Source organism: Vulpes vulpes, chromosome 13 (genome assembly GCF_048418805.1).
Source record: "Vulpes vulpes isolate BD-2025 chromosome 13, VulVul3, whole genome shotgun sequence".
Lineage (NCBI taxonomy): Eukaryota > Metazoa > Chordata > Mammalia > Carnivora > Canidae > Vulpes > Vulpes vulpes.
The window spans coordinates 13,761,631-13,781,539 of record NC_132792.1 but is presented as its reverse complement, the minus strand read 5'-3'; the positions used below and the strand labels follow the sequence as shown (position 1 = coordinate 13,781,539).

Sequence of the window (19,909 nt, the reverse complement as noted above, 5' to 3'; positions counted from 1 at the left end):
AAAGGACACCAGCCATACTGAATTAGGATCCACCCATGTGACTTCATTTTAACTTAATTACCTCTTTAAAGGCCCTGTCTCCCCAGACAGTCACGGTCGGTCGTAGGTACTGGGAGTTATGATTTCAACATGTGAATTTGCAGGTAACACAATCCAGCCCATAGCATCGGTCATTGGTTAGGGCATGGGCATGTGACCCACATCTGGCCAATGGTAAGAGAAGATGACCACTGGGGGTGGCCAAGGGGCCTCTGAGGAAGCTGGCTTTCCCCCTCAAGTCTAGCACAGGGAGAGATGCTTTCTTCTGCCTTTGACCATTGTCCTACTGGGGTGTGGCATCTGCATCTGCTGCAGTGTGCTGAGGCCAGCCTGGGGGTGGAGCCAACACAGGGGCTAGGGACATGGAACTAACTCTCCATGGTTGAGTTGGTGAATCAGCCAACCTTGGAATCTGCCCCAAATCGTCCATTGGGTTTAAGATGATGCAAGTCGAGGTTTTGGTTACACCTGCAAACCTCCTGATTGCTGTCTAAAGCAGAGATGGCCAAGGATCCATCTACGTCCCCTCTTTCCATCAACCTGTGCACGGCTGGACACATTTCCCAGCTTCTCTGGATGTCGGGGGTGGCCTTGGGACCAAACACTCACCAGTGTGAGAGAATGTGAAGGGGAGTGGAGGGCACCTGTGCCATTTCCGGGCTGAAGTGGGTGTGCCTCCTTCGCGCCCTCCCTGCTTCCAGCCAGCTGGAACCTGACGGGGCTGAGCCCAGGAACCCCATGTGGATGAGACATAGGAACCCCAACAGGGAGAGAGCCCGTGTCCCTAGATTTTGCCAGCCGAGAAAGCTCAGCTCAGGAGGGGACAGGGGAGAGAAACAAGACCCTGCAGTCCTTAGACTCCTTTGTGGTCTTGTGTCCACTGTCATTGTCATAGCGGCAGAGCTGTGCCCTGACTACCATCCTTGCTCTGTGAGCGGGGAGGGAGTTTTGCCAGAACAAACCTGATGACCAATGTTTCCTCAAGAAGACTTTCCCTCTAGGGTCAGAGATGACTTCCAGCTACCGGCCTGAAATAGACTTCTTCCTATCTGCCAAGTCCCCTTTGTGGATTCCGTTAGTGTCCGCAGCTTTCCGATAATGTGGCTTCCTGTGGGTGGCTCATCTGGGCGAAGCGAATGTTTTCATTGATCTGCTGATGCATCCATCCTGGTCTCTGGATGCCTGCTGCTATCCACGTCACTCTCACACAGCAAGTTCTGGGAACCCTGCCCCAGTGGATCTGCCCCTGCTGGGGACCCACACGCTGCAAGGGCAGCGTCGGCTTCCAGGGTCTGGTCTACACGGGGCCTTCTGGCACAACTGACCCCTCTCCCTCCTGCGTGTCCCTCTTCTAGTATTTACTTCACTCTGCTCATGTTGAGTGCTCTGCAACACGGCCTTCCTCCTCGTTCTGCTGGGAGTTCGCTGGGGACAGGGCTGCTCCCTACTTCCGACCTCTAAGGTGACACTGGGCACACAGGAGGAGCTCAGTAAACCTGGGCCCCCTGATGAGCGACTCTGGCCAAGGATAAAGACCCCCTTCTAGAGCCCCAGGCCAGGTTTGTCCCAATGTACAGAGCAGGAACACTCTTCCAAGGTGTTAGAGCAAGTTTTGATAAATGGAATTGTGTTTTACATGAGCTAGGTAAGGCCTCCTCCCCCAAACCTACAGGTGAGGCCTTTTGTGATCTCACCCCACCGTTTAAGCAGAGGCACTTACTCTGTAGTTAGTTTGTTTTGAAGATTTTATTTATTTATTCATGAGAGACACAGAGAGAGGGAGAGACATAGGCAGATGGAGAAGCAGGCTCCTCACTGGGAGCCCGACGTGGGACTCGATCCTGGACCTCGGGATCATGCCCTGAGCTGAAGGCAGACGCTCATCTGCTGAGCGTCCTTACTCTATAGTTTCTTAAAGAGAAGGAATGAGGACAGAGAGAGAGAGAGCGAGCACGAAAGCACCCGAGGAAGGATGTGGAGAGCAGGAACAAGAGGAGCACAAGTGCCCTGACGTGGGCACCCTTGGGTGTGGGTCCTGGCTGCCATCTTTCTAGCTGTGTGATCTTGGGTGAGTTCCTTAGCTTCTCTGATCCTCTCTTCCTTCAGGTGACAAATGGAGGTGATAATACGGATTTGTAGGGCTGTTGTGAGGACCAATGAGATAATGTTTGCAGAGCATGGGGGTGACAGAGAGTGGGCATCATGAGCACAGGTGCCTTCCCTTCCCCAAAGAAGCAAATCGTCTCTGACCAGGCATCCTCCCCAGGAAGGAGGTTGCCTGAACCCAGACAACTACCCCTCAGCAATCTTTCACAGGGCACCAGACTTTTGTCTACCAGATTTATGTAAAGTGAGTTACGGTGTCTGTGCCAACTGCTTGTCAGCTGTCCCTGCAGCCCCAGTTCCTCAGATCAGAGAAGAGACGTCCATGCTGAGAGCAGGGGGGCCAGAGCCAGCGGGGCCAGGAGTGGGGTGCGGCCCACCATGGCCTCCCTGATGACTGGCCTTCCAACCTCTCCGCGATTCCCATTCCCAGGAACTGGCCATGAAGATGCGCTGCAGCAGCTGGTGACCTGATGGGATGTGCCCCCAGACCACTCTACCCTTCGGATCATGGTCTGCAACCACCCATCCTCAGGAGCCCTGCAGAAGAGCCGCAGATCTAGAGGATGTTTTTGCTCTTGTTTTTATTTTTTAAGCAGAAAGCCTGGAATCTGAACAGTCCTGTGCACAGGGCCAGCTTCCTTTGAGAATGAAGGGAGACGGGCTTGGCTGGCTGCCACCACGGGCTAGTTCACGCTGAGTGAGGGGAAATGGTATGTTCGAAGAGGCAAGGTGAATTACTGCAGACCTCAGATTAGATCATGGCAGGGTAGGAACTTTTTTTTTCATAAGAAAAGAGAAAAAGCAGGCTGTAGGATACGTATGTATGTACGCGTGTGTGTATATAGATCTTTGTATGCATATTTTTAATACACAGATTTGTATATATATTTTATACATATGTATATATATATTTTTTTATTTTATTTTTTTTAAAGAATTTGTTTATTCATTCATGAGAGACACAGAGAGAGAGGGGGAGACTCAGGCAGAGGGAGGAGAAGCAGGCTCCATGCAGGGAGCCCTATGTAGGACTCGATCCCGGGACTCCAGGACCATGCCCTGAGCTGAAGGCAAATGCCCAACTGCTGAGCCACCTAGGTGTCCATATATATATATATATATATATATATATATATATATATTTTTTTTTTTTTTTTTTTAATAAATGCTTTATGTTTTGGGATGATTCACTGGTGAGGCAAAGTAGTAAGGTCTGAGCACAGGGGCCTCCCCAAGTCCTGAGAGGTGCTCCAGGGACTGTGGGCCAATGATGTGAGTGTGTGAAAATGCTTCTGTTCCCATCAGCAGAGCTTACCCTGATCCTGGCAGAAGAGAAGAAGGAGTCTCTGGTCACATGGTCGTGAAACCTGGCCTGCACTCTGCTGGCTGAGCCCTCTGCCCAGGTGTGGGGTGGCGCCCATCCGGAGGTCAGGGCATCCTTTTCTCGTTAGCATCTACAGTTGTCCTGCGGGCAGGCGGGGCCCTGCCTTATAGATGTCCTGATTTATATGGGATGATTCCAGAATGTTGTTCCAGTCATCTACTGCTGTGTAACAACCCGCCCTAAAAGTAAGGGGGTTAACGATTCTGTAGATCAAGAATTCAGAAAGGGACACAGTGGGCATGGCTCTTGATGTTATGGGGGCCTCGGCTGGGAAGGCATGGATGGCCGAGGCTAGAGGATCATCCTCAAGGTGGCTTCCTCGCTCACCTGTCCGGCAGTTCCGCTGGGTCTGTCAACTGGAAGGCGTACTGTCCTCAGGGTAGACAGAATTACTATTATTATTTTTTAAAGATTTTATTTGTTTATTTGAGAGAGAGAGAGACAGAGCACAGAGGGAGAGGGAGAGAGAGAGGCAGACTCCTTGCTGAGCAGGGAGCCCAACGCAAGGCTCGATCCCAGGACCCTGAGATCATGACCTGAGCTGAAGGCAGACGCTTAACAGACCGAGCCACCCAAGTGCCCCAATTCATAGCTGGCCACACAGGGCTCCAGTTGCCAGGGTCCCAGTGAGCAAAGCAGGTGCTGTGTGACCTTGTATTAGAGGCCTCAGAGAGGCATTTTCACCTTACCTGATTGGTCAAAGCAGTCATCAACCTGCTCAGATTTGAGACTCTCTGCCTCTTAAGGGGAAAAGTAGCGGAGAAGTTGCAGTGACACTTTTCAAACTGCCACAGTAGTCTTCGGGGCTGGGCGGATGGGAAGAAAGTGGGGCAGCCACCATATCTAGACTACCCCGCTCCCTCTAGATTGGGGACATCTGCTTCTAGGCTCCAAACCCCTCTCTTTTCCGCCTTCTGGGGTGTAGGAGGGTGTCTCATGGGAATAGAGGACCTCAGGGGAGCATTTCTGAAGAAGCAAACTCAAAGGCCTCCGGGGGCCAGGCTGCTAATGTAAATGTGAGGTGGCAAATATTCTACAAAAAAGGAGCAGTGGGGACTGTGGTGAACTAGCCAGGGCACGCCACACTCCCCGGAGAGGCATCATCACTGCAGTGGCCTCTCACAAAACATGGCTTTGGGTGGGATCTGGCCTGTGAGCTCCTGGCTTGTGACTCCTAGCCGTAAATAAAAGAATCAGAGAGGGGTGAGGCCTCAGAGATCATCAGAGCAGTGATTTTCAAACTTGTTTTCTCTAAAGCAGTGGAAAGCTTTCCTCAAACAAGATCTTACAGAAGAAGCATGATGTAGAACACCTGATAAAAACTGGAACGGGTAGCCTGGAACCCACATCGGCTCCTGTTCGCTTCCTAAGGTGCCAACATGGAGCCCTAGGGTTCCAAGGAACCCAGTTTGAAAACCACCAGTTTACATCTTCAGGCAAAATAGGAGAAAAGCAAGGCCCAAGAAAGGGAAGAGACCTGCCCAGATTCATACTGGGAGTTAGTGGTAGAGATTATTTTGAATGTCAAACAAGAAATTAGTTCAAGGTCTAGCATATGGAAGGAAATTCGTAAATGTTTTTTTTTTTTTTTGCCTGGCTCCATGCCCAGCATGGAGCTCAGTGTGGGGCTTAAACTCACAACCCTGAGATCAAGACCTGAGCTGAGATCAAGAGTCAGATGCTTAACCAGCTAAGCCACCCAGGCACCCTGGGCTCTTGTCTTAAGCACTAATACTATCTTCCTTAGATGTGTCCTGATTTTTTGTTGCTGTTCATTTGTTGAGAATTTAGGGTCAGGGAGCATAATGCATCCTGTGTGTCGCTGTGAAGCCTCATGTACCATGAAGCAGGGAGTCTCAGCTCCAAGACTTTCCCAGCATTTTGGAATGGCAGCATGCTGAGCACGTTCCTAATATTGCTGCCAGACACTTACCTGGGCATGAATGAAAATGAATCAAGCCTGAGCTCATGATTAGTCCAATCTTGTCCAGAAAAATCAATACAGGTTTCCCCATATTACGTAATATGTGAGTTCCTGAAAAGTTGGACATAAATCAATTTTTTTCCCCAGTTCAACATGTCCTGAGCATCTGGTGTCAGCTGGGTGTTGTGCTGAGAGGCTAGGTGTGTGCACATGCACAGCCATGATTCTTGCTTCAAGGTTCCTACGTTTTTACCAAGCCACATAAAAATACACCAAAGGAGCTTGCTAATGGCATCATGTGGTAAACCCTTCTATAAAATGGGAGGAATTCCTTCCTAATTAACATATCATTTATTTATTTACAAATATTTGTATTTGTAAACTTGGATTTTTTAAAAAGATTTTTATTTATTTTATTTGACAGAAAGAGAGAGTGAGAACAGAAGCAGGGGAGTAGCAGGCAGAGGGAGAGGGAGAAGCAGACTCCCTGCTGAGCAGAGAGCCCCACACGGGACTCGATCCCAGGACCCTGAGATCACGACCTGAGCCGAAGGCAGACGCTCAGCCAACTGAGCCACCCAGGCGCCCCAATTTGGATTTTCAGGGTAAAGGCCTTTTGCAGTTCTGGCATATGGCGAACCTTTCATGAGTATTTGTTGACGAAAGGAACACAGTTCAAAGTCAAGGAATACCCATACTTGATAATCACATTCGTGGGTGGGAAGATACCTCAAAGGTACTTTTCACATACTGGTACCTATTTGTTTCCATAAGAACCTCACTGGGGAGGAAAAGGAAGCCTTTATAATGCCATTTCAAAGGTAAGATAACTGAGGCCCCATAATGAGCGTCCTCAAATCAGTGTCTGAGAAAAGTCTGATGGAAGTTCTGTCCAGACTCTGCCAGCGGAGAAAGCCCCAGCAATGAAATCAAGACAACCTTAGCTCACTTCTCCCCTCGGCTGACCTGATCTCAGCCCCACCAAGGGCACAGGTCTATCCTTCCAGCCATATGGGCTGGAGGCCCCGAAAGCTTAAGTCCCCCTTTTCCCCCTCCAACCACCACATCCTATTGCTTTCCAGGGCTGGGCATTCAACTCTGAAACCTGAGCCCTACTCCGCAGCCCCCATCTCTGCCCAAAAGCCTGTTCTCCACCACGCCACCCTCCCTGTGGGTGACCCTCTGCCCTTGAGTACGGTTATCTGGTTGACGCTTACTCAATGCCTCCTTTACAACGGACACTGGGCTGAGGACTGGAGATCTACTGCCCGATAGAACACGGTCCCTGCCACCTGGGAACACAGTCGCGTGGAAGGTGCCACGAAAGCAGGCTGGATGGGGGACTCAACAGCACCCAGGAGGACCTTCAAATCTGACTGTGGTCCTGAGGGAAATTGGAGTGGGGTTTTGAAGGATGAATAGAAACATCTCAGATTGGCAGGGGCCGTGGAGGAATTTAGTGAGAGGAACCGGCACAGGCACAAATGCAGAGGTAGGAATCTGCAGGGCCTGTTTGGGGCCCTGGCAGGAGCAGACAAGGGGAGAGTGGAGGTAAGGTAAGGAGACAAAAAAGGTGTGGCTGGAAGGGGAAATGGGGCCCATTTGCACACTACGGTCTTTGGCTTTTATCTGGGGGGTCCCTGCAAAGTTTTAGGCCAGGGCCTGATATGATCAAATTCAAATATTAGGGAAAGTACTCTGGTCGGTGTGCAGGGAATGGATGAGGAGATAAAGGACACATTTTGTTTTGTAGACCACTGTATCAGGACCTGACAGGCACGCTGGCAGAGTGGGCGCTCACTGTTTGTCGAAGAATTGAATGAAGGACCCAGTAAGTAGGCAGCTTACTGCAGAAATCCAGGGGAAGGTCCTGCCTGAAGATCCTGAGAGGGGAGAGGAGGAGATGGACATGGGGAAAATATGGGGTTTATCTCCATGGGGGTGCAACAGGCCAGGAGGTTCCATGGAACAGACGAACAGTGGAGAATTAGTTACAAAAGTAAGGGGAGAACAGAAACAAAACAGAACAACATGGTTTGTCTGTGTTGGGGGGGTGGGGAGGCAACCCAGAGATTAGCAACCTCAGGAAGCTGCTGCCCCCCCCCCCCCAAAAAAAAGCTGAAGGGATGAAAATGGTGTCCTTTGATCCCGGGAGCCAGAGTCCCTATAGTAAACCGGGATTGTGAAGAGGGAGGGGCGCCAAGGTTGGGTTCCTGAAGAGGCAGAGTCAGAGATGGAGACTAGCCTGCAGGGGGGCTTATCAGGGAATGCTCTGGAAGGGAGGGGAATGAGGAGGATTGGGCAGGGGGAAGAGCTGGGCTGAGTGCAGTGCAGTCTCAAGGACGACCTCAGGTGGGACGCCTTTGGCCCAAGGCGTGATCCTGGAGTCCCGGGATTGAGTCCCACATTGGGCTCCCTGCGTGGAGCCTGGTCCTCCCTCTGCCTGTGTCTCTGTCTCTCTATCTGTGTCTCTCATGAATAAATAAAATCTTTTAAAAAAAAGATGGCCTTAGGTGTGCCTAGATGGGAGGTCTGAAGCTGAGATGCCCTTCAAATTCCAAGGAGGGGTGAGGGCTCTGGGACAGGGAAGCTGGACCCGTTATCTTCCAGCCACCGGATGATCACCTGCCGCTGGATACAGACCTCCTGGGAAGGGAGTGTGACCTCGGACTGGGCAGATCTTCTCGGTCAAGGCAATTTTCAAAAAACGCTCCCAAAATGCAATCCCGGCAACTGGAGGAATCAGTCCTTGGGTCCAGAAGGGGGAATCTGGCCTCACAGCATCCCAATAGTTGGGGCTGGAGCCGCAGAACAGCCGCAGCCCCAGTGCCCCAAGCAGGGAGAAAGGGAAGCAGTCTCAACTCCCCACCTTCCCGTCTCCCTCTAGGGCCTTCCACTGGGAAACTAGGCTGGAAGCCAGTGGGCAAGAGAGCATGGGAAACAGTTTACCAGGGGCAGCCCCAGAGAGCCGGGCAGAGAGGATGGGGGAATGGCTCTGAGAGTCTAGGATGGCCCCAGAGACTGGCTGTGGGGAATGGGAAAAGGGCAGATTCAAGGGGAAAGGAGTGCCCGGGAGGGCGGGTGGGGTGGGTGGTGGTGGTGCCTTTGTCTCGGAAGACAGTGAGGGGAGTGTACCCCTGGGATGGAGGTGCTGATGGCTCATGTCGGGTTTGCCATCTGAGTGCAGATGTCCAGCTGGCAGCTCAGTGGATCTTAAATACTGGCACAGAATACCCAGAAAGCAGGCAAACCTCAGGTAGGCTCTGGCCTGGCCACAGGACCGAATGCAACCTTCCGGCATGCCAGTGGAGTCCTTCACGACTTCTGCAGGCTCAGCTCCCACCAACCTTGCAAGCCCTTTGGCCTGAGCCAACCTTGCTTCCCCTGCTACCCACCATTCATCCCTTGTCCCCCAACTCCCCCCAGCAAAGATCTCACAATCCCACACATCCCCCAGGTCAAATGCTGCCTTCTAGCTGGCACTCCTCCCTAGCCCTCTTTTCTCCCAGACTCTAATCTCTCCCTTGAGTCCCCAAGAGTGCTTAAGAGCCTGAAAGCTCCACTACTCACTAGCTATTGGACTCCAGCAAGGAACGTACATCTCTGAAGTCTTCTTCCATGAAATGGGGCAAAAACAAAAAACGAAAAACAAAACAAAACAAAAAAACCCCACAGGCAGGTTGTAAAACCAAAGCAAAGTATTATGTGTAAAGTGCTGAGAACAGTGCCTGACACGTCACAGTCCTCAATTAATGTTAGCAATTATTATTCACATTTTCATCTTCTAATCCCCAGCATCTGGCCTTCAGTAGATGCATAATTAGTGTTTGTGGAATACATGGAGACTGAAGACGTAAGAGGGGCTTATCCTTGGGGCTCAACCTCGTTTTAGAAAATTCAGTGTTTAGCAGGAGGGGAAGAGGCTCTCTGCCATCGTTACCTATGTTGGGCGTCCCGAGACTTCAAAATGACCCAGCTCTCTCAGGAAAAAGGGCAGATTTTTAAGTTCCTTTCCCAGGGGAGGTTTTCCGCTGCAGGGTCTGGCACACATTCCATGCTCACCCAAATCACGTTGCACGAATGTAGGCACACAAGCTGGCAGGGGCGCCCGGGTGTAGGCAGCATCCCAGGCGCTGGCCGGGGTGACTCGCACTCCCCTGCCCGCCCCCACGGAGCCCGGGCTGGCCCCGGGGCCCCAGACCCTGCCGCGCGTGCGGAGGCCGGGGAGGGGGCAGCAATCCGGCGGCAGCCACGTGGGCCCCTTCCGCCAGCTCCCCACATCCTTTGTTTCCCACCGGCCCCGGGCTCAGGAAGCTCTTTCTGCGAGTCACCGCGAAGGGGCGGCCGGGGAGCCTGGAGAAGCTATTTCCGTGCAATCCGGGAGGGCGGCAGGCGCGGGAGGGGCGTGGAGGTGGAGGCAGCGCAGAAGGCCCCGTGTTTGCTTTTATTTCATCCAACAGAAGGTTCTATTTGTGGAAGCGAACAGACGCTGGGGATTAGGGCTGGGAGGGGGAAGGAAAAGGGGAAAAAAAAAAAAAGCCACATCCACTACCACGCACAGGTCTTCCCCGGAACTACCGCGTGGGGGTGAATGACTGATTCTGGGACGCATCACCGTCCCTCCCCTCCCCTCCTCCGGCTGCAGCCGGGCCCGGGAGGCGCCCACGGCCGCAGCCGGAGGTCCCCAGGCGCGGGGCGGCGGAGGCATCCCCGGGGCGGGCGGCGCAACCGTCCCGCCGCAGCCCGCGCCCCGCCGAGCCCCGTGGCGCGCGCGCCCACAGCCCATTGTGCTCGGGGTGAATGGGGAGCGCGCACCAATCGGCGGCCGCCGCTCCCCGCGGGCCCCGCCCCCGCCCGCTTCCCGGGGCCCTGACGTCACGGGAACTTTTCCTCCGCCCCCTCCCCCCGCCGCTGGAGCCGAGCCGCCGGCCTGCGGGAGGGCGCGCGCCGCCTCCGGCCCGTCCCAGCCCGGGGGGCGTGTGCGCGCGTCCCGGCCGGCCCGGGGCGCACCACCTGCGCCGGGGCGCGCGCAGCCCCGAGCATCCCCGGCCTCCGGGCCGCCCCCGGTGCCCCCGCCGGCGCGGCCCCGCCTCCTCCCCGCCCCCCGGCCCCCGCCTCCTCCCTCCGCTGGGGTGACTGCTCGCCGGGCGGCGGGGCCCGAGTCGTCGCAGCCACCTCATTGCTCAACGCGGCTTCCCAACTGTTTACACAGCCCGGCCTGTGAGTGTGTGTGTACACGGCGTGAGTCACCGAGAGGCGGAGGAGGTGGAGGGAAAGGAGAAGGAGGAGTGCGCCGGCCGGGCGCTGCGGCGCACACGCTCACCCGCTCACTCGCGCTCAGCCGCTCTCCGAGCGCGTCGGGCTCGCTCACGCCGGGAGCCCCGGGCGCGCAGGACCGAGCCGCGGGAAAGTTGCTCGGGCGCTCTCCGGGACCGACCTCGGGCTCGGGGAGGTGCAGCGCTCGCGGCTCCGCCGAGCCTGCGGAATCTTGCCCTCGCGGCTCGGGACGTCGGCAACACCCGGCGCCGCCGCCGCCGCCGCCGCCGCCTCCGCCTCCGGGACTGTCGGCGGCCTCGACAACAATAGCGGCGGCCGCCCCCGGCCAGGCGCCCCGAGCCGCTGCCCGCCGAGGTCCCGGGGCCGCCGCCGGCCTCCGCCGCCCGCCCCCGGACGCGCGGCCGACGTGCTGCCCGCGTGCAGCGCCAGCTCCCGGGAGCCGCTGCCGCCTTGCCCCCGGGGCCCGAGCCGAGCTCCGCCTGCAGAGCCCACCCCGCCGGCTGGAGGAGGTCGCGGCGCCCGCGCCGAGCCCGGCCCGGCCCGGGACGGGATGCGGGTCGGTCCCGTGCGCTCTGCCATGAGCGGCGCCTCGCAGCCCCGCGGCCCGGCCCTGCTGCTCCCGGCCGCCCGGGGCGCCCCGGCCAAACGCCTGCTGGACGCGGACGACGCGGCGGCCGTGGCGGCCAAGTGCCCGCGCCTCTCCGAGTGCCCGAGCCCCCCGGACTACCTCAGCCCCCCCGGCTCGCCCTGCAGCCCGCAGCCGCCGCCCGCCGTCGCGGGGGCCGGCGGCGGCTGCGGGAGCGCGCCGGGGCCCAGCCGCATCGCCGACTACCTGCTGCTGCCCCTGGCGGAGCGCGAGCATGTGTCCCGGGCGCTGTGCATCCACACCGGCCGGGAGCTGCGCTGCAAGGTAGGCGCCCGGGGGTCGGGGCCCGCCCAGGTGCTCGGGGCCTCCGGGGCCACCTGCGGCGACCGGAGCGTGGCGGCGGGCTTCGGGCCGGCTCCGTGCACCCGGGGGGGATTTCGGCTGGGGGGGCGCGGCGGGGGCGCGGCGGGGGCGCGGCGGGGCTCAGTGGCCGCGTCCCCGCGGTCTGCCCCAGCGCCCGGCGTAGCGCCCGGCGCCCCAAATAAGTTGTGGAGTTGACGTGGATCCCGGGGCCGTGCCATTCCCCTGCCCTCACTCCCCCGGCTTCCCCCGCCCCCCGTCCTGGAAGGACGCCCCGCAGTGGGGGCCTCCGTGGAGCCCGGAGCGGCCGGCAGCTGTTGCCCGGGCTGCGAGGCACCTGGGCCAGGCTGAGGGTGGTGAGGGGGGCGGGGGGGGGAGACCGTGCGGGGCTCGGGTCTTGGGGATCCCGGCTCCAGCCCGCGCCGGGAGGAGAACCCGGCCCCCCCCCCCCCGCCCCCGAGGGAGCGGTCTGAGGTGGCCACGCAGGTCTCTACCTTCCGGCCAGCGATTTTTCTTTTGAACATGAGGGATTCCGTTCCGGGGGAGATCGGGCTCCCAGGAGCAGGATGCCCCGCGGCACCCCCGGCGCCCGCGCACGCCCGGCCCCGGCCCCGACGTCCCCCAGGAGCCTCGGGGCTGCTCCTTTTCCAGCGACAGGCAGGGTCCCCCCTCCGTTAAAGTGGCTCTCGGGTTTTCCGCAACTCACCTGAACTCCACCCGCCTCCCCCTCCCTAGGCTTGCTGCTGCCACCTACTGTCCGACAGGAGTGAAATTTCCAAGGCGGGCTCCAGCCCGGTGCACTGGGGGGGGGGGGGGGGGGGGGGTCCTTTCTTCCCGGGCGCTGGGGCTCCGGGGCTCGGAGCGGTTTGGGGAACATGTGGGGAGGGGGGCGGGGGGCGGGGGGGGGCGGGCGAGAGATTCTTGTAGCCGGGGCAGGGGCAGCCAGGCCTCAGAGGTGGGGTGGGTCTGGCCATTGTGCAACCCCTTCCAGTTCCTCTGAGCAGATAATAGCTGAATCCAGATGGTGACAGCCCATGTGTCACCGTTTCCAGTTGAGTCTAGGATATGAGTAACCGGACTAAACAAAAGGCCCTTAAAGAGACCAGCTAGTTTCTGAGAGGAGAGACTACCCATTTCCCTGGTGAAGGTGGAGGGTGGGAGCTGTGTGCCCCCCCCCCCCACCTCGGGGTGGGGTGGTGCTGGAGATAAACAAACAAATGTAAAAACCATACAGAACATCCCATATCCTGTGCTAATTTTAACTCAAGGCCGTTTCTACCTGAGTCAGACTGTATAGGCAGGTTGTTTAAGGCTCTGTTGTCACAGTCTTTCTGCGAGTCATCTGTTCCTTCTGACTAATGACAGATCTGCATGTTCCCCAGCCCCTGCTTCCACTGGGAGGCTGCAGAGTCACCACATTCTGTGCTCTCTGTGGCGAGAGCTTTGGGTCTGCAGGGGGTCATGCATTTTCAGCTCCTGGAGATCCCGGGAGGGGAGGGGAGGGGGTCTTCCTGCAGCTACTTGCAGCAGCCCCCACCTGCAAACAAGGAAGGGCCACAGAGGGTGCGAGCTTTAGGGCTCAGCCCTCGTGAAAGGAGGCGACGTATATAGAAGACAGCTCTTTTAAACCATCCGTAGAGTAACCCAGTGGGTATCTGCTAGGCCAGAGCCCTCTATGTTGCTGGTCTGGGGTGTTAGAGGCAGCTGAGGCTTCTTGCATAAGGTGTGGGGTGGTGGTGGTGGTGCAGAGATAAATGAAGGGAGCCGTACTGTCAACCCAAGGCCGAAGGCTGAGAGCTGCAGTCCGGCATTCAGGAGGCAGCCTCTGCTTTTCCAGCCTCCTAAATGGGGTCACCGTCTCTCTGCAGGTGTTTCCTATTAAACACTACCAGGACAAAATCAGGCCTTACATCCAGCTGCCGTCACACAGGAACATCACTGGCATTGTGGAAGTGATCCTTGGGGAAACCAAGGCCTATGTCTTCTTTGAGAAGGACTTTGGGGACATGCACTCCTATGTGCGAAGCCGGAAGAGGCTGCGGGAAGAGGAGGCTGCCCGGCTCTTCAAGCAGATTGTTTCCGCCGTTGCCCACTGCCATCAGTCGGCCATCGTGCTCGGGGACCTGAAACTTAGGAAATTCGTCTTCTCCACGGAGGAGAGGTGAGCAGCCTCCGCAGCTCCTCCTGTGGCCTTGCGGGGCAGGTTAAGCGGTTAGGTACGCATCAGAGCCGAGGGCTCGGTTGTCCCAGAATGAGTATTTAGAAAGGCCGCTCCCCAGGAGCCACGGCCAAGGATGGCTTATTCTGCACTGTCTTGGATGTGGCCCCGGGACACCTTGGTGCTTCTTTCTGTGGGATGTCACATGATGACAGGATGCCCTCCCCACTTCCACTCCAGGATCAAGTTTATCCCCATTGTTATCAGAAAGGTCAGTTCTTCTCGGGTAACAGATGGCCAGTCTATCCTCACCGCATTGACTCCTAAAGGAAGTTTTCAAATCCTGGCTTCTACCAAGCAGGGAGCTTTTTAAATTTTTTTTTTTTGTGTGTGTGTGTGTGCCTAAAAAGTATGACAGAGCTAAACTGTTGGATTTGCCCTATTCTGCTCTCCTCCTTTGTACCCTACTCCCGTTCCACTTCGGGGTGGCCCCCAGTACTGCTCTTCACATTCTCTGATGACTTTTCAGACCTCTTGTTTGGATACATCTTGAGAAAGTAGCCACATTGAATAATAAATGGATGTTGGCTGGAATTGGTTCCTAAATATAGATGGTGACTTTCCCTCATAAAGGACAAGATGAGCTTGATAAGAGAATAACGAGACGCTAGGATTCAGAGTTGAGGTTTCAGGCAAGGGAATTCGGGAAGCCGCGGGGAATAGACTTTACTTGACTTTAAGAGGTGGGCCGTATCCCTTCTGGAAAGATAAGGAGCGAAAAACCCCCTGTAGAATTGTGGAGGGGTGTGCATTATTTTGTTGCAGTTATTTGTGAGTGGGGGGGGCTGCCCCCAGCTGTGCATTTTTACCCTTGCCTCCAGATCCGTAGGAAAGAGTACAGGGTTGAGTTGCCATAAAGCATAGCTTTATATCTGACCTTGCAAAACTTATTGGAACATAACCGATTAGCAAAGAAAAGCAAAGTATTTGCAATGGAGAAGTTTCCAATTCCTGGAACATGCTCCTTTGATATGTTGATGTATTTTCTGAAACATGCCTTACACACCTCCTTTGCTAGCTTTTGAAATCCGCATTGCACAGGCGAATGTCATGTGCACGGGGTTTGGCAACCCGAGGGTTAAGCAATGGCAGGCTGACGCTAGCCGGGGAACCAGCACAGGTGCAGGGTTTTAGTACTACAGCAGCCAATCAGGGGCAGACAGTGTGGGTTGAGTCATATTTTCCGTTTACAGAACCAATGGGTATTTTACATAACGACGGGGAGGTCAGGCTGAGGACATACGAAGTTAGCACATGTATACTACACTCCAGGGAACAGGAAGGCAGGAAGAAAAAAAAAAAAAAACACAACCAGACCTTTGAGAGGAAAAGAAATTGACCCATTAGCCAGCACCAAATGCTTGCCTTTGACTTCACAACAAGTGACTTACTGAAACAGGGCTATTTCAGAGAAGCAGGGAGGGGCACGGTCTGCCACCAGATGATAGAGGTGTTCCCCACGTGGCTCTGGGCTTTGGGGGACCCATGACCTATGGTAGGTGCGTCTGAATAAGGAGGCACCTGCAGCTTCAGAAGAGAGCCTCTGCCTAAAGATTTTTTTAGAGCCCCATATAGAAGATAAGCCCCCCCCCATGAAGGAGATAACCCCCCCCATGAAGGAGAAACCCCCCCATGTAGAAGATAACCCCCCATGTAGGAGATAACCCCCCCCATGTAGGGGATAAAGCCCCCCATGTAGAAGATAAACCCTCTATGTAGAAGATAACCCCCCCCCCCCCCCCATGTAGAGGATAACTCCCCATGTGAAAGATAAACCCTCACGTAGAAGAAATAGGTTCAGGTGTTGATGTGCCATCCGTGGGTACGGATGTTCGGAGGCCCCGCATCCTTCAAATCCACCAGCCACTTCTGATTGCCCGTATAACCTCCAGGTCCCGGCTAAGTGTTCTTTGCAATGAAACACCCCAATAAATGCAATTAACATTCCTGGCACCTTTCCCGGCACGGTTATCGCGCCCTGGGCCCAGGTAGACAGAGTTCCCTGTGTGTGTCTATCACGCAGGCGTGAGCAGGGGTGCTGACAACGTGAGCATGATAGCCTTGACTCTGGGCCTCGTGTTCCGTAATGCGGAAGGCGGGCCCATGTAGCCCCAGCAGTCAGTGGCACGAGAAGAAGATGGGCCTGTAGGATGCTCAGCCCCCCTCCCCCCCACTGCCCCAGAAGGAGGGATACACTGTTCTTCCCTGACAGCTTCTGTAGAAAAATGTCAGCATTCCCCTGAGACAAGCTCCCACTTCTGCAATGTGAACTTTGTAAGTTGTGTAACCCTATTAGGATATCTCTTCTAAGCTCTAGCCTAATGAATAGTATTTGGGGCTTTGCATCATACCCTCCGCCCCAGGCGCTCTTGATACTTTGCGAATGTTTATTGCAGTTTGTATTGGTTTGTGAAATCCTGAGTCCTGGGTGGTGGCAGGGCCCTGCTTACTGGATGAAGGGGTAAATGGCATTCCTTGGGCCTTTGCTTTTAGTGCCTGTGGGTGCTGTTATAGAGGAGGCTTTGTTTTTTCATAGCAGCCGATCTGGAAGTAATAGCTTGTTTCCTCTCCTGCAGAAGCCAGCTCAGACTGGAAAGTCTAGAAGACACACACATAATCAAGGGGGAAGACGATGCTCTGTCAGACAAGCACGGCTGCCCGGCCTACGTGAGCCCTGAGATTCTGAACACCACGGGGACCTACTCCGGAAAGGCGGCAGACGTTTGGAGCCTAGGGGTGATGCTCTACACCCTTTTGGTGGGACGATACCCCTTCCATGACTCAGATCCCAGTGCCCTCTTCTCCAAAATCCGACGTGGACAGTTCTGCATTCCTGACCACATTTCCCCCAAAGCCAGGTGCCTCATTCGCAGCCTCCTGAGACGGGAGCCCTCCGAGAGACTCACTGCCCCGGAGATCTTACTCCATCCCTGGTTTGAGTCTGTCTTGGAACCTGGATACGTTGACTCAGAAATGGGAACTTCAGACCAGATTGTTCCAGACTACCAAGAGGACAGTGACATTAGTTCCTTCTTCTGCTAATCCCCAAACCTCAGAAACCTCATAATTCTCACACATGGCATTTCCATTTCTAAAGATGGACAGGCCTTTGGGCGTGGTGCCAACCAGATACGTGATGGCGTAAAGCTGGTAGCTGCTGAACTCGACGTGGCGCCCCCTCTTACCTGTTGTGACGAGTGACTGTATTGATCTGAGCAGCACACATTCGGATCGATCGGCCGCCCCGCAAAGTCGTTTCCCTCCTCAACGAACCCTGGCCCGCTGTCTCGAACCCTGGCCCACTGTCTCGCCGTCAGATGGGGCGGGGTGGGGGTGGGGGATCCTGCATCTTCAGGGGTGGCAAAGAGTACGGATATCCTACAGCGTGTGGCCAAGTGAAATGGACGTGAACGTTTTAAAGGGAGAGGAAGTGAGTCGCACAGTGGCGTTTTGGGCAATAACCGTATTTTAACAGGGTGACAAATCACGTTGGCCAATAAACCTGCCATCTTTGACCTTGTCTCTGGGAGCTAGACTGTCGCTCCCCCGGCTTCTCTCTTGGAAAGTTCTTGGTTTGGTTTGGTTTAACACGCACCCTTCCTTCACACTCACCTCTCCCAGTGACCCTGCCTCCCCGTCGTCGGAGCGGACTTTTTGAGGAGCAGAGGAGCCTGCACCACGAACCCAGACGCTCTCCTCCATTTCCTGCCAAGACCTCATTTGCACTAATGCCTTCCTTCTGACCTTGAAACGGCTCCTTCTCTGCTCTCCAAGCACTTACCAGCTAACCGTGGAGAAGTATCACAAAAGATTTGAACTCCTGGCTGCTTCAGAAACTCTGAGCTCAGACTGAGGGACTTGGAGATTGTTTAAAGTCAATTTGAGCACTTGGAAACCGTTAGCTCTGTTGGGTCAGCAGTTTACCCTTTGTTCCCAAGACCATCTCAGGGTGGAACATTCTGTCTAGGAGGAGAAAGATAAGGAGAGGCCCTCCACGCCTCTCCCGAGAGTGAATGTCAAACATCTCTGTGCTTTAAGAGAAAGTGAATTTTGGATAGGCTTAGATGATTCTCAGACCCACTTCCAGGATTGTACTTTAACCCCTCATGGGTATGGTCTGCCTCTGGCATTTGTGTGTGCGGCTGCATTTTGCATGATGGGTTGTTCGTATTTCAAATTTGGCGTGGTTTACGAATACATCTCTATGATCGACATCTAGAGTGAAAGGGCCCCAAATCTTTAAAGTCGGGAGAGACTTTAAGGTAGTCCAACCTTTGTCCTCTTTCTGCCACCTCCCAAAGCAGAAATCCTCCCCCGCCCCTCCTCCCTTCAGCCTCCTTGAGGTGGGAATGCAGCACCTGCTTGAATGCTTCCAGAGATGGGGAGCTCACTACCTACAAAAGCTAGAGCTTAACAGAGAAAACCAACTCGCATTAAAATCCAAGAACCCACGAAATACCAGTAAGTGTCTCAGTACTGAAATCAGGTGGTTAAACGGGTAAACCAAACATACTGTATTTTGAACAATGGCACAAAAAAGCAGGCAGTCATCTTTTAAGGGCTACGCCTAGGCAAACAACTAACATGCATTGTGAGAATGCTGTGTATACCTCACGTACTGTGTACTTTGTATATATATTTTACCTTTTATACCTATTGTCCGATACTACGTTTTTGTCGTTTTGGCTCTGAGGCTTGTTTTGTTGTCTGTGTCTGTCTGAATAACCTGCGTGTCTAAAGCCACGTGAAATGTGAATGATTATCGGCAATATGACCTTGACAGAATCATGGGACTCGGAGAAGAGGGAGGACAGAGGCCCTCTGTCATATTCAACGCGCTCGTGGTTGCTCGACTGTTGTATCTGTGATACATTACCCGGCGGAGGACTCCTGGGCTGGCTGGGGCTTCTGCCGGGAAAGCTCGAAACACTAGATCCTTCCTGTACATGTGTATATACGTGAACAGTGAGACGACCGTTTCTGACTTGTAGAGAAATTTTAATAAATCTGGTTTCGTAAATAGGCGCAGTGAATTTCTTCGGAGTCCAGTCTGCCTCTGCCTTGTGCGGTCTCATGCGGGGGATGCAAAGGTCTCTGGCCTCCGGGTTTGGAATATCACAGGGGAAACCCAGAAGCAAACAGATGTTGATGATGGTGATGATGATTATGTATGACCTTTGGAAGGGTTGAGCCCATTCACTTTTTTCCACTGAAGTGGGCAAATTCATTCTGATGGGTGAAGCCAGCTTGGTGAAATGAGGTTGGTGAGGGCTGCGGGTTGGTGCAGAGCTGAGAAACATGTGGAGAGAAGCAGTGGAACAAACCCTCCGGCTCTGGGTCTTTTTTAGGTCAGGGACCCTTGAGAATTTGATGAAAGCTATGGCCACTTAGAACAGGGGACTCCGGCAAATCCCACAGAATTTTGTTACAGTTAGAAGTCTGCATGTGTCCCTGAGGGCATCCGGGGCTTCCTGCTGAGAATGAGGTTCCCCCACCCTCCCCACCCTGCATTGGATTTAATTAAAAAGGCTAATTGAGGCATTTCCTTCTGTCCCTGTAAGTGGAAATAAAGGAAGGAAAAACTAAAGCGACATTATTTTGAATCACAAAGGTAAAGAGAAAGCAAGGATTTTGATATAATTAGGTTTATAGCTTCACAGTTACATCAGAATCTATTCTAAGCCAAGTAAATTAGCATCGAGAGTGATTTTAAAAAAACCCTTTACATTGTCAAGTGTAACGGATATACAGAAAAATGCACAGAAAAGTGTTCAGCTCTGAATTTTCACAAAGCCAACCCTGGAAGGCACTGGCATGACCAGCAGCAGGATCCAGAATGCAAAACACTGCCAGGATCCCGGGACCGGCCTCGGGTCCCTTCCCCGCCCTGTCTGACACCCCCTCCCAGGGTCACTCCCGTGGGGGAGAATTTTACCTTTTCACGGTAAAAATTAGAATGGAATAAATCAACTCTGGGTTTAAATGAAGAGGCAGACAGAAGTCCCAGATGACACA

At 54.6% G+C, this 19,909-nt stretch overlaps 1 protein-coding gene across 1 annotated transcript; it reads left to right on the top strand.

Annotated features, from left to right (window-relative positions):
- The first annotated feature begins 10,704 nt into the window (after positions 1-10,704).
- TRIB1 (tribbles pseudokinase 1) lies at positions 10,705-18,914 on the top strand. The gene is made up of 3 exons (XM_025993498.2): positions 10,705-11,640; positions 13,545-13,837; positions 16,471-18,914. The coding sequence occupies exons 1-3, from the start codon at positions 11,281-11,283 to the stop codon at positions 16,934-16,936; spliced, it is 1,119 nt and encodes a 372-aa protein (XP_025849283.2). The 5' UTR covers positions 10,705-11,280; the 3' UTR covers positions 16,937-18,914.
- Positions 18,915-19,909: the final 995 nt, after the last annotated feature.